Source organism: Paramormyrops kingsleyae, chromosome 1 (genome assembly GCF_048594095.1).
Source record: "Paramormyrops kingsleyae isolate MSU_618 chromosome 1, PKINGS_0.4, whole genome shotgun sequence".
Classification (NCBI taxonomy): Eukaryota; Metazoa; Chordata; class Actinopteri; order Osteoglossiformes; family Mormyridae; genus Paramormyrops; species Paramormyrops kingsleyae.
Window position 1 is genome coordinate 60,124,256 of NC_132797.1, and position 18,985 is coordinate 60,143,240.

General features: G+C 44.1%; 1 protein-coding gene across 2 annotated transcripts in view; it reads left to right on the forward strand.

The window, feature by feature from the left end:
- The window catches only part of LOC111852999 (titin-like), a 131,161-nt gene extending 120,797 nt beyond the window's left edge, over positions 1–10,364 (forward strand). For both annotated transcript variants that reach the window (XM_023829413.2, XM_023829414.2), the window contains exons 129-137: positions 13–315; positions 409–708; positions 826–1,398; positions 1,643–1,948; positions 2,028–2,621; positions 2,711–8,124; positions 8,247–8,403; positions 8,481–8,798; positions 8,929–10,364. In XM_023829413.2, the coding sequence (XP_023685181.2) occupies positions 13–315; positions 409–708; positions 826–1,398; positions 1,643–1,948; positions 2,028–2,621; positions 2,711–8,124; positions 8,247–8,403; positions 8,481–8,798; positions 8,929–9,224 (8,261 nt within the window). In that variant the 3' untranslated portion in view covers positions 9,225–10,364. The remainder of the gene's footprint in view (positions 1–12; positions 316–408; positions 709–825; positions 1,399–1,642; positions 1,949–2,027; positions 2,622–2,710; positions 8,125–8,246; positions 8,404–8,480; positions 8,799–8,928) is intronic.
- Positions 10,365–18,985: the final 8,621 nt, after the last annotated feature.

Genomic DNA, 18,985 nt, shown 5'->3' on the forward strand with positions numbered 1-18,985 from the left:
TTAAACTGATAGGTCCACCAGAACCTCCAAGTAGCCCACCAGAAATTCTGGATGTCACAAAGAGCTCTGTTGCTCTAGCATGGGGAAGACCCAAGTATGATGGTGGTTCTGCTGTTACTGGCTATTTTATTGAACTTAGAGAAGCAGGCACTGAGAAGTGGAAACGCCATGAAACTCAAGTTACTACTACCATGTACACCCTCTCTGGGCTCACTCCTGAGAAGGAATACCATTTCCGTATTGTAGCCAAAAATGAAATTGGCGAGAGCGACCCAGGGCCTTCATCAGATTCTATAATTTGCAAAGACCCATTTGGTAGGTAGCTTAATTTTCTAAGATGCATGACAAAAGCCACCAAATGTTTTCAGTGATATCTGACAGATCATATGTGTGATATTTTTCTTAAAGACAAACCAAGCCAGCCAGGTGAGATCGATGTAGTCATAGTTACAAAAGACTATATTTCCATCCGATGGGAGCGTCCAGAATGCGATGGTGGAAAGGAGATCCTAGGTTACTGGGTTGAGTACAGGATGTCTGGAGAAAGTACATGGCGGAAATGCAACATAGAACATACAAAGAACAAAGAGTTTACTGTAGGTGGTCTCAAAGATGCCACTGAATATGAATTCAGAGTGTTTGCTGAAAATGAAACTGGAATCAGCAGACCACGGAGGACTGCTACAGCAATTAAAACTCAGCTGAGTGGTATGTATATTTAATGTTGCTGTCAGTTAATTAAACAGCCTATTCCAGGAGCACATGCACAAAACATTTATGAAGCTCAAGTGTAATTAAGTGTAATTTAAAAATGTTTTTCTCCAGTTGCAGATAAACCAAGCCTACGGAAAGAGATTGAGGAAGTCACTGTCAAGCTAGGACAGCATGCCACACTGAAGTGCCAGATCATTGGCAGACCTTTGCCAGAGATAAAATGGTACCGGCATGGAAAGGAGCTACTTGAGAGCCGGAAGTACGCGATGAGTAGTGATGGTCGCACTCATTCACTTAAAGTGTTGGCTGATGCCCAGGAGGATGAAGGGATTTATACATGTAAAGCTGTCAATGAGGCTGGAGAGACAGAAACAAGTGGAAAACTTGTCTTGGAGGCTCCTCCACAGATCAACCCAGGCTACCCTCTAAAGGAAAAATACTATGCAGGCTGTGGTACAAGTCTGCGTCTGCACGTCGTGTATATTGGACGCCCTGAACCAAAGATTATGTGGTTCCACAACACCAAACCTCTAGAACCTTCTAATAAAGTCATAATTGAAAATACAGATCATTACACCCATCTGGTCATCAAGGATGTGCATCGCAAGGATGCTGGAAAATATAAAGTGTGGTTCAGAAATCTGTTTGGTACAGTTGACACTATACTTGATGTCGATATTCAAGGTAAACAATAATCTGTATTATTTTAATCTGTAATAATAATGAAGAATCATTTTAGTAATAACTTTTTATATAGCACTTTTCATGCAGACAGTCAGCCTAAAAGTACCTTTTCTTTGTTCAGTAAATTAAAAATAGCTGCAAGCTAAATAAAATATATCAATTAAAGTGGAAGTATTGAATTAATGTATAGATACTACATATTTTATGAAATCATAAAACATTCTGTTTCTTCTTTTGTTTCTAGATAAACCAGGAAAACCTGAAGGACCAATTGTAGTTGATGCTCTTTTAAAGAACTCTGTAATAATCAGCTGGAAACCACCAGCTGATGATGGTGGAGCTCTGATAACAAACTACATTGTAGAAAAGCGTGAAGAACCTGAAGGCGAGCCATGGCTTCTAGTATCATCATCAATATCAGGAACATCATGCAGAGTTCCCAATCTTACTGAGGGAGCTGGTTATTACTTCCGTGTTTCTGCTCAAAACCGCTATGGCAACAGTGATCCTCTAGATATTCCTGAAGTTGTCCTTATTAAGAGTCAGTTAGGTAAGTAAAATCTTGGCAACATTTGATAACACAATGAATGTTAAAAGTAGCTGCTTGAATAACCTATTACAAATTACAGATAAACCTGGAGTGCCACAACAACTAAATGTTTCTGGAATAACCAAAGACTCCTGTGTGGTGTTTTGGAAGCCACCTATCAGTGATGGAGGTTCTAAGATTAAAAATTACTGCCTTGAGAAGCGAGATAAGAAATCAAACCAATGGACTGCAGTGACTACTGATGAAATTCATCAAACGGTCTACTGTGTCAAGGGACTTGTTGAAGGCTTGTCATATGAATTCAGAGTAAAATGCGAAAATCTTGGGGGAGAGAGTTATTGGACTGAAGCTTCTACACCTATTATTCCAAAATTAGATGTTGAGATCCGTGCTCCTGCCTTCAAAGAAGAACTGAGAAACATGAGTGTCAAATATAAGAGCAAGGCAACCTTAGTTTGCAAGATCAGTGGACAACCTAAGCCTGTGGTTAAGTGGTACAAACGTGGTAAAGAAGTTCATTCAGATGGCGAGAAAATAACTGTTCAGGAATTCAAAGGTGGCTATCATCAGCTCGTCATCAATGCTGCCGATGAAGAAGATTCCACTGCTTACCAGGTTCGGGCAACAAACCAGGGAGGGTCAATTGCTGCAACTGTTTCTCTGGATGTTGAAGGTATGCAAGCCCTACTTCAACTAAACAACTTTTACTATTGTTGTCTCATTAATTTTCCACATTAATCTGTATATTTCTATACTTTGCAGTACCCGCCAAGATTCATCTGCCCAAAAATCTTCAAGAAAAAGAAGCAGTACATGCTCTCCGTGGTGAAGTGGTCAGCATCAAGATTCCATTCAGTGGAAAGCCTGATCCAGTGATTACTTGGCAGAAAGGACAAGATCTCATTGATAATAATGGATACTATCAAGTAATTGTTACAAGATCATTCACATCCTTGGTTTTCTCTAATGGAGTTGAAAGGAAGGATGCTGGTTTCTATATTGTCTGTGCAAAGAACAGATTTGGCATTGACCAGCAGACAGTTGAGCTTGATGTTGCAGACGTGCCAGATCCACCGAGAGGTGTCAAAGCCAGTGATGTCTCCAGGGACTCTGTCACACTAAACTGGTGTGCACCAGCTAGTGATGGTGGAAGCAAAGTCACCAGCTACATTGTGGAGAAATGTGCTACCACAGCGGAAAAATGGATGCGTGTAGCCCAAGCGCGTGATACACACTACACAGTCATTAATCTGTTTGGAAAGACAAGTTACCAATTCCGTGTTATTGCTGAAAACAAATTTGGGCAAAGTGAGCCATCCGAGCCTACAAGTCCAGTTGTAACAAAGGAAGACAAGTCACGAGTCCTGAATTATGATGAGGAAGTGGATGACGTTACAGAAGTCTCGACGAGTAAAGCTCCAAATTCAGAAATGAAGAACTTATATAACAAGTATATGATTGCTGAGGAATTAGGGCGAGGAAACTTTGGCATAGTTCATCGCTGCATTGAAATAAGCTCAGAGAAAACCTTCATGGTTAAATTTGTAAAAGTAAAAGGTGCTGATCAAGCCATTGTAAAGAAGGAAATTGCCACACTTAACCTCTCTCGACACAAGAACTTCTTGTGTCTCCATGAATCATTTGAGAGTCCTGAAGAACTTGTGATGATTTATGACTTTAATTCAGGCGTGGACATTTTTGAACGCATTGCATCACCTGACTTTGAGCTCACTGAACGAGTCATAGTAAAATACATTAAACAAGTATGTGAAGCCCTTGCATTCCTACACAGCAAGAGTTTTGGCCATTTTGACATAAAGCCTGAAAACATTGTCTACACCACAAGAAAGGGCACTAACATCAAGATCATTGAGATGGGTCAGGCAAGACATCTGACACCTGGAGACAGTGTCAAAATTCAGTTTACAACACCTGAATACTGCGCTCCCGAAATCCACCAACATGACCTAGTTAGTACTGTCACTGACATGTGGTCAGTTGGTGTGCTAGCATATGTGCTTATTAGTGGGCTTAATCCATTTACAGCTGAAACTAATCAGCAGGTCATTGATAACATCTCCAATGCAGAATACAGTTTTGATGATGAAGCCTTCAAGAAAGTCAGACTTGATGCCTTAGACTTTGTGGACCGGCTGCTGACTAAAGACCGCAAGCATCGCATGACAGCAGCTGAAGCTCTTGAGCATCCTTGGCTAAAAACTGAACCCGAACAACTTAGCAACACAGCTATTAAAACTACAAGACATACCAGATACTATCAGACAGTAGTCAAGAAAGAATGGAATGTTGTTGTTTCGGCAGCTCGTGTAGCTAATGGTGGTGCTATCAGAAGTCAGAGAGGGGTCACAGTTAGCAAGGCAAAGATTGCACCATTTGAACATGGTCCCATTGCTGGTCAGATCAAACATAACATTACAGAGGAAGGCGATGATGCCAAATTTGTCTGCTATATTGAAAACTATGACAGCAGTACTGAGGTAACTTGGTACTGTGGAGTTAGACAACTGGAGGAAAATGACAAGTATGAAATCAGTTATGAAGATGGATTAGCCATCTTATCTGTCAGAGGAGTTAACCGAGCTGATGATGGCACCTACAGGTGTAAAGTTGTTAATGAGTGTGGTGAGGATAGTGCTTATGCAGAGCTGTTTGTCCAAGGAGTCAGGTCATACCAGGACTACTTTTTTGCACGCCCCGTGAAGAAAGTGAAACGCAGAGTAGATACAACTAGACTTCTTCAAAAACCACCTGAATTTACTTTCCCTCTGATCAGCCAAAGTGCACATATCGCTGAAGATGTGCGTTTTGGAGTCACTATAACAGTTCACCCAGAGCCTCGTGTTCTGTGGTTGAAATCTGGACAAAAGATTACACCAGGAGATGATGACAGGAAATACATTTTCACAAGTGATAAGGGTCTCTATCAGCTTGTTATTCATAATATTGAGCCTGAGGATGATGCAGAATACACTGTTGTGGCCCGCAACAGATTTGGTGAAGACAGCTGTAAGGCACGTCTCACAGTAACACCTCGGCCAACTCCTGCGGATAGTACAATAAGACCTATGTTCAAGCGTGTACTTGCTAATGTAGAGTGCAGAGAGGGCCAAAGTGTCCGCTTTGAAGTGAGAGTGTCAGGGTCACCTATCTTGAAGTGGGAGAAAGATGGCACGCCTCTGTCATTTGGCCCACAGATTGAGGTTATTCATGAAGGCCTGGATTATTATGTCCTGCATGTTAGAGATATTCTTCCAGAAGATTCAGGTACATACAGAGTCACAGCTACAAATTCAGCTGGCTCTGCAAGTTGCCAAGCAACTCTCAGGGTTGAGCGTGTTGCTCATGTGAAAAAAGAATATGAGAGTGAGGCAGAGAAAAAAGAGCGAGTTCAAAAGGTGGAGATTGACAAGAAGGTGAGGCTTTCACAAATCCTTTCAGGCACAGAAGTCACTCCACTAACCCCTGTGGCTCAACAGGCATTGAGAGAGGCAGCAACTATGTACAAACCAGCACTGACTAAAAAAGACAAAGTTGAAATGGAGGATAAAAAAGAAAAAGAAGAAAGGAAGAAGAGAGCAGAGGAAAAGAGGCTTCGCATGCCATATGATGTCCCACAACCGCGTGTCCGTGCTGCAACTGCCCTAGAGCAAGACAATGAAATAAAATACTTTGTACCACTCTCTGACATGAAATGGTACAAAATACTGCGTGACCAGTATGAAATGCCCGAGCGCATGGAAAAACATCCACAGAAACGCCCGAAACGCATTCGCCTCTCTAGATGGGACAAATTCTATGAGGTGCCTCAACCAAGAATCAAAACCTTTTATAAGTCTAGGCACATTCCAAAGACATCTCAGGATGATATTGAAACAGTAAGACCAGCAAGATACCGTGCACCGTCTCCTGAGTCTGAGGCTTTCTATCGACCAAGAAGAAGGTCACTTGGTGACCTGTCAGATGAAGAGCTGCTCCTCCCAGTCCGTGACTATTTATCAATGAAGAAGACTGAAGAAGAGAGGCTTCGACTTGAAGATGAACTTCAGCTTGGCTTTTCTGCATCTCCACCTAGTCTCAGTCCTGTGCGTTTTGAACTTTCCCCACTGCGACATACACCACCAAAGCGAAGGGTATATGATGAGGAAGAGGAAGAGGAGGAAGTAAAATTGTATGACTCCTACCGTATTCCATCCAAATTTGAAGCCGGTCCAAGCTTCATTGATCTCCGCCAACGATATGAGAGGATTACATACAGACCTCCGAAACAAAAACAAAGAGTGCATGCAGAGAGAGAAGATCATGAAATTCTTTGTCCTGTAGCCACAACACAGAAGCTATCTTCTTATCAAAGTAAACTGAAATGCATAGAAGCAGAAGAGAAAACTAGAGTTTTGAAGAAAGAACAAAGAGTACAAGTTTCATCAGTAATATCAGAGGGGGTGGAAGCGAGTATTACACCTTCTGTATTTACCCCAGAAGCTCGGCCTGTGTTTGTGCCACACAGAAGGTCTCCCACCCCTGAAGAAGCACCAATTTGCCCCCCTAGTCCAGTTATATCTGACAGTAGACTCACTAAAGTCGAGGGGCCCACAAAAGCTGACATCATGTCCAGATATGAGGCAAGAAAAGCAGCCCTGAAATCTGAAAGAAAATATGAGGTTGTGACTCAGCAACCCTTCAGCCTTGACCATGCCCCACGGGTAACTGTGAGGATGCGCTCACACCGCGTACCTGTTGGCCAGAACACCAAATTTACCCTGAATGTTCAGGCCAAGCCAGATGCTGAATTCAAGTGGTACCACAATGGACAAGATATTCATGAGGGCAAAAAATTCCAGTTCAGCAACATCAGTGGGGTTTTGTCACTTCATATTTTTGACTGCCAGGCAGAGGATAGTGGAACATATCGTGTTGTTTGTAGAAACGTGAAGGGAGAAGCCTCTGACTATGCCACTCTAGATGTTTCAGGAGTGGGCTTTACTACAATATCTTCTCTTCGCAAAGAAGAAGAGCCCCCCACACCTTATATTCCTGAAATGACAAAGACTGACGTGTCCTCCTTGAAAGCAGCTTCGACATCTGAAACACACATGGAAGTAACTGAAGTCCATGAACACGTCCAATATGAAGAGCGTAAATCTACTGAAAAAACAGAGGTGACAACAGTGAAAGAACTGACTGTCTGTGAGGAAATGCTGGTGGAAGCTGTAGAGGTCACAGCAGTGCAGGAAATTATAGTGCAGGAGGAAGTGAAAACCACTTTACCTGCCAGAATATTGGTAAAACCACAGTCTCTTACTGTATCTGAAGGAGAATATGCTAAGTTTATATGTGATTTTGATGGTGATCCAACACCCAGTGTGACATGGGCACGTGAAGGACAGGTTATTGTTTCTAGGCATCGTCACCATGTGAGTACAACAGATAACAAGTCCACCTTAGATATTTCTTCTGTTAATACATTAGATGAAGGCAGCTATACTGTGTTTGTAGAGAATTCTGAGGGCCATCAAGAGGCACAGTTCAGCCTCACAGTCCGCAAGGCAACACCGAAAGAGACGGCTATTGCATCACCACCTAAAGTAAAGTCACCTGAGCCCAGAGTAAAATCTCCCTTTGCTAAGTCCCCAGAGCCTCGTATTAGGTCACCTATAGGAATAAAATCACCACCTAAGGTGAAGTCACCTGAGCCTAGAGTAAAATCGCCGGTGTCTCCAGGTGCTAAATCCCCAGAGCTTCGAGGAAAATCACCCACAGAAATTAAATTATCACCCATGGTAAAGTCTGTTGAACCCAGATTGAAATCTGCATTGTCACCTGAACCTCATATCAAGTCCCCTATGGTGAAGTCACCAGAGCCTAGGGTGACATCTCCAGTATCTCCAGGTTCCAAGACCCCAGAGTCTCGAATTAAATCACCTGAAGCAATCCAGTCCTTTAAAGGAAGTAGATCTCCTGAGCCCACGGCCTCTCCACAGAGAGTTAAATCCCCCCTAGGAGTTAAGTCACCAACTCCAAGGAAGGCTTCTGAAACAAAGCCAGACTTCTCAGTTGGTCTCAGTGATGTTACAGCACATCCAGATACAATTGTAAAGCTGACAGTGAAAGCAACAGGAGATCCTGCACCAGAATTCTGCTGGATAAAAGGAAATCAGGTAAAATAGTCAGGAAGCTTGTTTATACTAACATTCTTACTGGAACCAATAAATAATATGTACTACTTACAGGAATGCATAGATTTATAAAATACTTGCTTTGCATTTGTCTTTATTTGCAGGTGCTTTTGCAAGGTGGAAGATATGAGATATATGAAGAGGGTGGATGTGCACACCTGGAGATTTATGAGTCTGTGGTTTCTGATAGTGGAGTGTACAAATGCATTGCAAAGAATACTGCTGGATCTTCTACAACAAGCTGTCGTGTAACCATCCAAGGTAGGAAAGGAACTTAGTAGAGTTATTATAGGGACATATACCAAAACACTAAATAAATATTTATAATTTTGTTTCAGCTCTCCTTGAACCTGAAACTCTTTCTACTGAAAGCCAAGACATCTTAGCCAAAGGTGTGACAGAAATTCATCATGAGGAAGTCCACACATCCATGTCTGACAAACTCACCAGTATATCAGTCACACAGGAAGGTTTCTCTGCAATGGCGACACGGCGGATTGCTTCCATGCAGGAGGTTGGCTTCAGCAGCACCAGCATGGCTGAGGCTACATGTGAATCCATATCTTGTACCACTGTGTCCTCTATATCATCAAGGTCTATAACAGCAAAGACTGAGAAAATGGCCAGCCATACATTTACATCACAGTGTCTTCAAGGTGAGTTTTGGCACATATTAGTGCAACTCAATTACTCACATGCATCATTATCATCCTGGTTTAATTTAGATATGTATTTTATTAGTGTTGTGTATTTAAAACCTATGTCTTATATTACTTCCCTAAACAGGTGCGCCACCTAAAATCGAAGCTCTACCTGAAGACATATGCATAGAAGAGGGCAAGGTCCTAATGGTGGCCTGTGCTTTCTCAGGGATGCCCGTGGATATTGAATGGTCCCATTTGGGTAAAACGCTGTTGAAAGATGAGCAGAGCAGCAGATTCCACATTGAAACTACTGAGGACCTTACCACCCTCATTATCAGTGGTGTCAAAGAGAAAGATGCTGGGCCTTATACCTTAAAACTGACTAACGAGCTTGGGTCAGACACTGCCACTGTCCACATCAGCATTCGATCAATGTAAACACATACTGTCTTTAAGCTTGCCATCCTTCCTTCATCCATCCCCAGGCATCCATCGTTCCTCCACATCTATAACCGCTTGTCTGATCAAGGCTGTGGTTTTTCTCCATCATTTCCTCATTTATTAAATGAGCAAAAAGTGTTTTAAATAATTGACTTATTGTAAATATGAAATATTTTTATAACAAATTTGACAATAATTTATGCCAAATTAGACTAAAATGTAAGATGTTAAAATGTGCCATTTTGGGTAACTGACTTTCGATTGATTATTGGGCCACTTCTCTGTAACATGTACATAATGTATATAGCCGAATTTACCGGTTATGGAAAATGTATACGTTGTTATTTATGGAAATATTAACTTAAAGAAGTGGAACTAGATGTTTAACAGGAGAAAGTTTTTTTTAAAAAAAAAAAAAAAAAAACGAATACCCTGAAAAACTTGAAACTAAACTCTGTGCCTCAACAGTACGTTGATGACAAGACTGCCTCAGCGGGTAGATGCTTCCCTGTTGATGTTTTTTTCTAGAATAGTAGAAATTTGCACTGTATGACCACACGTGCAATAAGTTTCACCTTACTCACATGAATTCTTTTCATGATCATAAGACCTTGAGTGCAGTTTGTACACCCTCACGCAAGCTGTCCAACTAGGTCTCATGTTCAGACAGACGATGTCACTACAGGATTTTATGGAAACGCCCACAGTGCGAGCGGCCTGCACTTTGTGAGCGATATTGTTTTATGTGCATTGTTTCTGGTAGTGGACTGCTTGACTGGACCTGAGAGATGAACATTGCCTGGCCTTTACCTCACTCAGGCCATTCAAGTACTTCTCTGCAGAAACAGGGCCATCTCTTGGAGGATTGCTTGGGTGCATTGTGGTTGTATGTGTGGGTGTGCGCGTGCGTTTGTGTGTCTAAGTGTGTTCGCTTTTAGGATTTCACATTGTCCTTAGTCAGGGCACCTACCAAGCAATTGTACCACAGTGTATCACAATTTGTCAGAAACCAAATGCATTAACTGCATGTCCTAAACTTTGGTTTAATTGAATTTATTAATGTAGCTTTATCTATAAGAGCAACCTCCTTGAGTTTTATTAATTGATTAAATAAAGCATGATTTCAGCACCTCAAAACATCGTTCCAAGTTTTTTTTTCCTCTGCAATCGTGGAAATTTTCAGCAGTCAGTAATATTTTTATCATTGTCTTTTAAGCTTCTGATTATTCATATTCAGTATATTCAGTATATATCAACTTTTTGTACCTGTGTGATGAGCTGGGTTTTTAGTTGAAGCGATGGGTGCAGCCTCGGAGGATTTCTTCTGAGGGTTAACCCACTCGTCCACAGGTGTGCCTGCAGTCGACTCCGCTTACAGACACACAATAACCAGGGCAGGTGGACAGGACTCGGTACTTTATTGTCGGTAGTTGTACACAGAACACAAGGATACGTCTTCTCCTCTTCCCTTGCCCTCGCTGGTATGTCGCGCTCAATCTCGTTGCGTCACCTCCGTCTCCGTCTGGCTGCACGTGCACACATGCACACTCCCACATCACGTGGTTAACCCTGACATTTAGCTCATTACATCTCCCCCTCATCAAGAAAAAGGGCTGACCTCAGCCCAACAATAAAAGAAAACACAGGAGAGCAACCATTACCCACCCCAGCACCACACATGGAGACATTTAGGGGGGGAAAAATGAGATAACCATACATGGCAAGAGGTTCAATACCACAATGAGAGAATGTATACATCGTGGAAAGCAAAAGTGGTAGGGAGAAGTCAAACAGCTCAACAGATAGGGACAGATACGCAGGAGACAGAGGCAGACATAACAGAACAACCTAACACTGCTGTGGCCTGCCATTTCTTTTTTTTATATATATTCTCTCCACCACCACCCCTCTGCGGAGGACTGCTTTATTTCTATTTTCTCATTCATTTATTTAATTTAATTTATTTATTTATTTACTTCCTAAAGAGGAGGAGAGGGAGAGAGAGGGGGGAAAAAAGAAGAAGGGAGATAGAGAGAGAGGGAGAGAGAAGAGAAAAAAAAAACATAATCTGCTTCCATGTCTACTGAAGAGAGAAAAGCAACAACCAACATCTGTACGAATCACAATGAACATCAAACGTTAAATGTTGTTGAACAGCGCCAACCACCAGCATTACAACACATGTCCAGAAGCAACAGCCGATCAAGACAGTGTGTGTCCGTGAGCACCTGTGTGAACACCTGTGTGTGTCAGCGTGCTGGTGTTCATAAGGTTTCTCCATGTAAATGTCTAGTAGTGTGTGTGGGGAGCCACACCCCCGCCCCCCCAGGACATGAAGCTGACACAGAGGAGACCCGGGCCCCAGACATCCTGAGTCCCCCAGGGCACGGGATCCCCAGGAGGATCACTGCAGGGACAATTGCAGCCCCCACCCAGAAAAGGGCAGAGGAGCGCTCTGGAGGGGGGCCATCCAGCAGCCACATCGCAGGAGCCCCAGGGGGCCGTGGCGGCGAGCCCGCAAGCACCGCCAGCAGCCGGCCACACCAGGGCAGACCGGACCCCGGGCCCAGAGATCCAAGGCCCCCCCCACCCCCCAGCCGGGGCCCGACAGAGCCGGGAGGGCCAGGCCCCGCCAGTCAACCGCCAAGAGTGAGCCAGCACACACCAGAGCATCCAACCCCGGACGTCAAGAACCACCAACGCATCGGCAGCCGGAGGCCCCATCCACCGGCAGGGAGTGTGACGGGGGGGAATAGAGCCTGAGATGTTATTCCAGGTGCAGTCTAAGACCCAACCTGACACATGCGTTTAGACAAAAAGGTGCACACATACAGAAGCATACGTTCCCACCCTCATGCACACATAAACAAATGTTCACCCAATCACCCAACATGGAGACACACAGAAATGAACACCATACACACACTCACACTCCCCATATATACTCTATACTCCGAGATCCAGGCACCACCACCCCCAGAGGGGCAATCCGCCACCAGACCCCGGAGATGGACCCCTTTTTTTTTTTCCTCTAGTGTGGGGACCAGAAGACCACCGCGGACCCCGCAGCAGCCAAGAAGCCCACCAGCCCAGACCCCGACTGGACGGCCCCCAGCTCCAGATGGCGAACAGAGAACGGGGTTATGAAAAGACCCCATGCTTCCCTCCGCCCGCTCATATGTGGTGTTGGTGCGTGTTGTTCTAAAGTGCTTTAAAACAGGGGATGGGCATGCGCTAACCACCCTCTGTCAATCAACAGCTGGTGTCAGCTCGGCCCCTCCCCAGAACCCTCAGTGTCTATGTGCGACTTAAAATTGAGAAGTGGGCACTGGCACCAGAGGTAAGGCTGAGTGAACAGACTGCCCTCTGGACGCCATTCCATGTGCCCACCCCCAAGGCCCTAAATGTATGTGTCATGAGAGAGTAAGTAATGAGAGTGTCTAAGTTGTGATGTATGATTGAGATTCAGGTGGTCAGGAGGGGACAGAGGAGGAATACCTCCCCTGCATCCCAGCGACGCACCTGCACCTCAAAGCCCTACATGTGTGTTGGAGTGATGGAGCGGGAGGAGGGAAGCACTTAGGGATGGGGAGGAAAGGACTGCGGGGGGGCAAGTACCCCCCCTCTGGAGCCAGCTCCCCCGCTGACCCCCATAATCACCCGCGTTCCCTGAAATCCACCCAGGGCGGGGGGTCCAGGCCCATCCAGACTGGGGCCCAGAGCAGCGGCACCACCGGGCACCACAGAGCCTGGGGCAGCCAACCGGACCCCACCACAGAGGAAAAACTATCCCCACCCCACCATTCAATCAACTCCCAGACTACATAAGACAATAGACACCCAGGTTGAGTCCATTCTCCTCCTCTATTGGATCCCCCCCCTGCAGAGTGGATACCCTTAAGGCAGGGACCACCTGCAGACAGATGGTAACAACCTCCCTGCCAGCTAAAGAGACCCCAGCCTCACCGACGCGCCGAAGCCCACCGTGCCGGGGCCGGGCCCCAGTGCACGCGCCAACCCACATGCCGACAGACCCCCCAGCCCAGCCAGAACCCCAGCCCGGAGACAGAGCGCCCCCAGAACCCCAAGCCCGCCCCGGACTCACCCAGGAGCAGCACGGCCGCCAGGCCGGTAACCTATGTCTGCCGGCACAGGCTACCCCAGCAGCGCTGCATGCAGCCGCCAGAAAGACGCCACCCAAGAGCCACCAAAGCCCCATCCAGGCCAGGACCACAGCACCAGCACCAACACCGAACCCCCCCAGAAACCCACCCCTAGGGAACCCCCAGAAGCCCCAAACCCATATGACCCCCCACGCCAGCAACAAAGACCGAAGCGGGACAAACCTGCGACCCCCCACCCCCACTAGCTGATGGAGCTGATCAAAGGAGCCCAGAGAGATTGATCTAATGTGGTGGCAGAAGCTGTAATGACACTAATGTGGTCCAGAAAACTGTCTCTATATTGGTTGATATTAAGATTATTTTTATTTTTCCAGTTCATTAGGACAGTCTTCTTAGCAATGCATAAAGCGGTGAAAGCCATGTGGATTGTGTTAATCTCTGTAGTGACATCATCTAGGTTGCCCAACAAGCAGACTGAAGGAGAGGCTGCAATGGTACATTTCAGACACTTTGATAAGTCCTCACAAATCCTGCCCCATAACATCTGAGCAGGTGGACAGAATTGAATGTAATTGTCAGGTGTATCTCCTTGACAGTGTTCAGTTGTTCGAAGATGTAAAACCCATCCTGAACATCCGATGCCCTGTATAGTGCACTCTATGCAGGATTTTGTATTGTATTAATTGTAAACTGGGATTTCTAATCAGATCAAAGGTTTTTAAACATATCTTAGACCAGAAATTGTGGTCCCAGCTGATTGATAAATCTGCCTCCCATTTTGCAATAGGAAGGGATATTGATTCATCCATTTTGGAAAGTGTCCTGTTTTAGACAATAATTTGGGGGTTTTGAGATTAAGGGATTCTGCCACACTTGGTGGTATTTGTAATTTGATTTGTTTGGACTTGAATTTCCTTTTTACTATAGATTTAACTTGTTGATATTCTAAAAATCTATTCTTTTTAATCCCATATCTTTTAACTAATATGTCAAAGGGGATAAAATCTATTTCTTCGAATATACACTCACCTAAAGGATTATTAGGAACACCTGTTCAATTTCTCATTAATGCAATTATCTAATCAACCAATCACATGGCAGTTGCTTCAATGCATTTAGGGGTGTGGTCCTGGTCAAGACAATCTCCTGAACTCCAAACTGAATGTCAGAATGGGAAAGAAAGGTGATTTAAGCAATTTTGAGCATGGCATGGTTGTTGGTGCCAGACTGGCCGGTCTGAGTATTTCACAATCTGCTCAGTTACTGGGATTTTCACGCACAACCATTTCTAGAGTTTACAAAGAATGGTGTGCAAAGGGAAAAACATCCAGTATGCGGCAGTCCTGTGGGCGAAAATGCCTTTTTGATGCTAGAGGTCAGAGGAGAATGGGCCGACTGATTCAAGCTGATAGAAGAGCAACTTTGACTGAAATAACCACTCGTTACAACCGAGGTATGCAGCAAAGCATTTGTGCTACAAATAGGAAAAAGATGCTACAATTTGCACGAGCTCACCAAAATTGGACAGTTGAAGACTGGAAAAATGTTGCCTGGTCTGATGAGTCTCGATTTCTGTTGAGACATTCAAATGGTAGAGTCAGAATTTGGCGTAAACAGAATGAGAACATGGATCCATCATGCCTTGTTACCACTGTGCAGGCTGGTGGTGGTGGTGTAATGGTGTGGAGGATGTTTCTTGGCACACTTTAGGCCCCTTAGTGCCAATTGGGCATCATTTAAATGCCACGGCCTACCTGAGCATTGTTTCTGACCATGTCCATCCCTTTATGACCACCATGTACCCATCCTCTGATGGCTACTTCCAGCAGGATAATGCACCATGTCACAAAGCTCGAATCATTTCAAATTGGTTTCTTGAACATGACAATGAGTTCACTGTACTAAAATGGCCCCCACAGTCACCAGATCTCAACCCAATAGAGCATCTTTGGGATGTGGTGGAACGGGAGCTTCGTGCCCTGGATGTGCATCCCACAAATCTCCATCAACTGCAAGATGCTATCCTATCAATATGGGCCAACATTTCTAAAGAATGCTTTCAGCACCTTGTTGAATCAATGCCACATAGAATTAAGGCAGTTCTGAAGGCGAAAGGGGGTCAAACACCGTATTAGTATGGTGTTCCTAATAATCCTTTAGGTGAGTGTACATGCACATTAAATTATAGGTTATTCACAACTAATGGTTAGCACTAGGCAAACCGATATGATAATAATTATGTCACTGCTGGCTGGCACGGCGATGTCACAATAGGTTAAAATTAAAAACCACGCAGAAGAACTGTATTTATTAAGAAATATGATACCTAAGGGGGCTGTATTATATACAGAAGAACACGGTAATGGTGGCCAGAAACCGGAGTCTGTTATAAAGCCTGATTTTCACTTCCTAGACTTAGGCCTACCTGCCCACATGGTTCGAATTACGGAGGGTACTGGGGGGTACTGTACCCCCCGATCAAGACCCAGACCCCCCCAAAGAGACAAAGATAGCAGTTTGGGGGGGGTCTTAAAATTTTTCTTTTGTTGTAAAAAAAAGATAACCTCACCGTGTAGGAAGATTTTATGTAAAACGATTTCATACACCCCTAATGTGGACCGTACCATTTTAACCACCTCGGCGTTAGAAGCAGCCAGTCGGTTCGCGTCATTCATTCTCATTGAGTGACCTGTTCATTGTGTTCGTCTGTCATGGTACTGTTTGTCGTGCATTGGTAAATGTAAGTAGCCAGCAGGAGTCTAGCCTGTTGAAAATGTGTTATTTTGCAACCTTCATTTATTTGTTTAAGTGTAATGCAAGCTGACGTCTTTATAATTTGAATTACCATTGTCCTTCTGAGGCAGGTGTTCTGTTGAGTTGAGCTACTTTGTCGAGGTAAGCTATGGTAGTGCTAATCGATAGCCCTAACAATTGCTTACCTCGACAAAGTAGCTCAACTCGACAGAACACCGGTCCAGTCAACGTTAGTTACGTTACCTAGCAAGATAAGCTAAGTTCTCTATTTAAAGCAGGCTTATTTGATGAGGTAAAATTGATCATGGTCATTTTCCAAGGAGATGAACTCCCTATGTTTTCATTTTCATTTGGGAGTTGGCATCGATGCTGGTGTGTGGTCAGGCCTATGTCTGAAGTACCCACAAGTTTACTACTGCTGGGAAAACTGAAGAACTATCAGCTCAGACTCAAGATAAATCCAACCATTGCTCCAGTTATTCAGCCAGTATGCCGGATCCTGTTTCATCAGACAACACGTTTTTGCTAAATTGCAAGAATTAGTGGCTCTAGATGTCATTGAACGAGTGACAGAACATGCTCCCTGGATTAACCCACTAGTAACTGTGGAGAAAAGGGCTGAAGGTGATGAGAAACATGGAGATGTCAGAATCTGCATTGAAATGTGGTGAGCCAATGAAGCCATCACTTGTGAGCATCACTCTGTACCCACAATTGACGAAACCATCCAAAAAATGGCTGGAGAAAATATTTCTTGAAAATTGACCTTAATATGGAATACCATCAGTTAGATCTTCATCCAGACTCCAGAGAAATCACCACATTTGCTGCACAAAGAGGACTCTACAGATACAAAAGACTCCTGTTTGGGGTGAACGTGGTGATTCAGCAAATAATCAGCCAAGTCATTTAGGACTGCCTAGGGGCATATAATATGTCAGATGACATAGTAAAGGTTGGTTGCACAGAAGCCGAGCATGATTCAAGATTAACATAAATGATTGCAGAACGAGGACTGACCATCAACGAGAAGTGCCTGGTCAAAATTACTTCTATAAATACATTGGTTATATTTTGTCAGAAGATGAAATGTCTCAGAAGAAAAGATGATGGCCATTGTTAATGCTCCACCACACATGCCTTGCAGATGTACTGTACAGTTTTCTAGGACTAGGTCAGTTCTGTGCAAAGTTTGTACCCCAGCTTGCCACTGTAACCACTCCACTTTGGTAACTCAAAAAAACAAGATGTTGAGTGGAAATGGCAAGGTCCATTTGACCCACTTAAAAGAGCACTAACTGAAGCTCCAGTCGTGACATACTACATTGTTAATCTTCCAACCCAAGTCATGAGTGATGCCTCACCCATGGGTCTGGGTGCAAGTCTAGAACAATGACAGCCTGACGGTGTGTGGAGGCCAGTTTATTATGCCAGTAGGAAGCTCATGCCCACTGAGTCTCGATACTCTCAGTTTGAGTGAGAAACTCTTGGAGTGTTCTGGGCATATAAGAAGTTCAGTCTGTATCTCATTAGTTGTGACTTCCAAATCTTGACTGACCACAAAGCATTGGTCAAAGTGCTGTCTTCCACTTCAAGACCTCCATCAGCAAGAGTGAAGAGATGGTTGTTATATCTACAACAGTTCACATATCAGGTCATCCACATCCCTGGTAAAATCAACAAGGCAGATCCTTGGAGCCATCAACCAATTGATGAATCTGACAAAGCAGAGGAAAAGGAAAGTGAAGACTACATCTGCAGCGTTATCAAAGACACTGTGACATGGTTGAAAGCGATCCAGAAACATAATTACATATGTATAAAGTGGCATTGCCAGTATTCAGGCCCAGAGTCGCTGCATGTCTGCTTTGTCAGGGGGAACTAAATATCCTGGATTTCAGGAAATAATGTTTCCCTCTCATATTTGGGCAGAGAAGATGGCTAAATGTCATTTAGGTACATAGCTATCAGTTTTGAGGTCTAGACTTGCTGTGTGTCTCTTTCACCAGGGGGAACCATATATTCTAGTCTTAAGTTAATAATGTTCCCCCTGCATATCTATGCACAAACATATGATTAATAGCTGAAAAAGTCATTCAAATACCTGTTTGCATGTAAAGAGATTTGTATGACCAATTTGGTGTCCTGCAGTTTCTGTATCTGTGTGTTGGTATAGGAAATCATGCATCACAATGTTTTAATAGAACTGATTATGTTTCAATGGGAACAAAGACATCGCTGTTAGCGTTAGTAAGAAGTAAGTTGCCTACAATTAAGTTAGAATTAGAATAAACAATATTACATCGATCATCATACATACTATATGAGCTGTCCTACAAGTAATACTACTAGTTTCAGTATTTTACCAGCAAACACCTATTACCAGCCATTTAAAGTTTCAGTTATCTTTAAAGAATAAACAAATATCGGAAAGACAGGCAATGTTCTTGTATAAATTGTTTGCCTACCTCAATACATCAAAGACATTAAGAAAGATATTAAAGAAATTGAGAGACATTAAAAAAGCATAACTGTCGCGACTGGCAGGCGGGCGACCAGGAAAGCAGGCGAGCTGAGCCGAGAAGTCGGACAAACAGGGTTTTAATAGGAACGGGATGGTTGACAGGCACGAACATCGAGACAATACAATGACGGATCTGGGGAAGACTGACTCAGACGAGGACTAAATACAAAAGACAAGCTAGTCATATCAGGACTCAGGTGATCACAATCAGGGCTGAACACGAGGTAACGAGGTGGCCGTGGCACACATCAGGAACGGACGGAGCAGATCATTACAGAACCCCCCCCCCCCCCCGAGGGGCGCACACACGGCCGCGCCCGAGAGGAGGCGACGGACGGGACGAGACCGGGGAACAG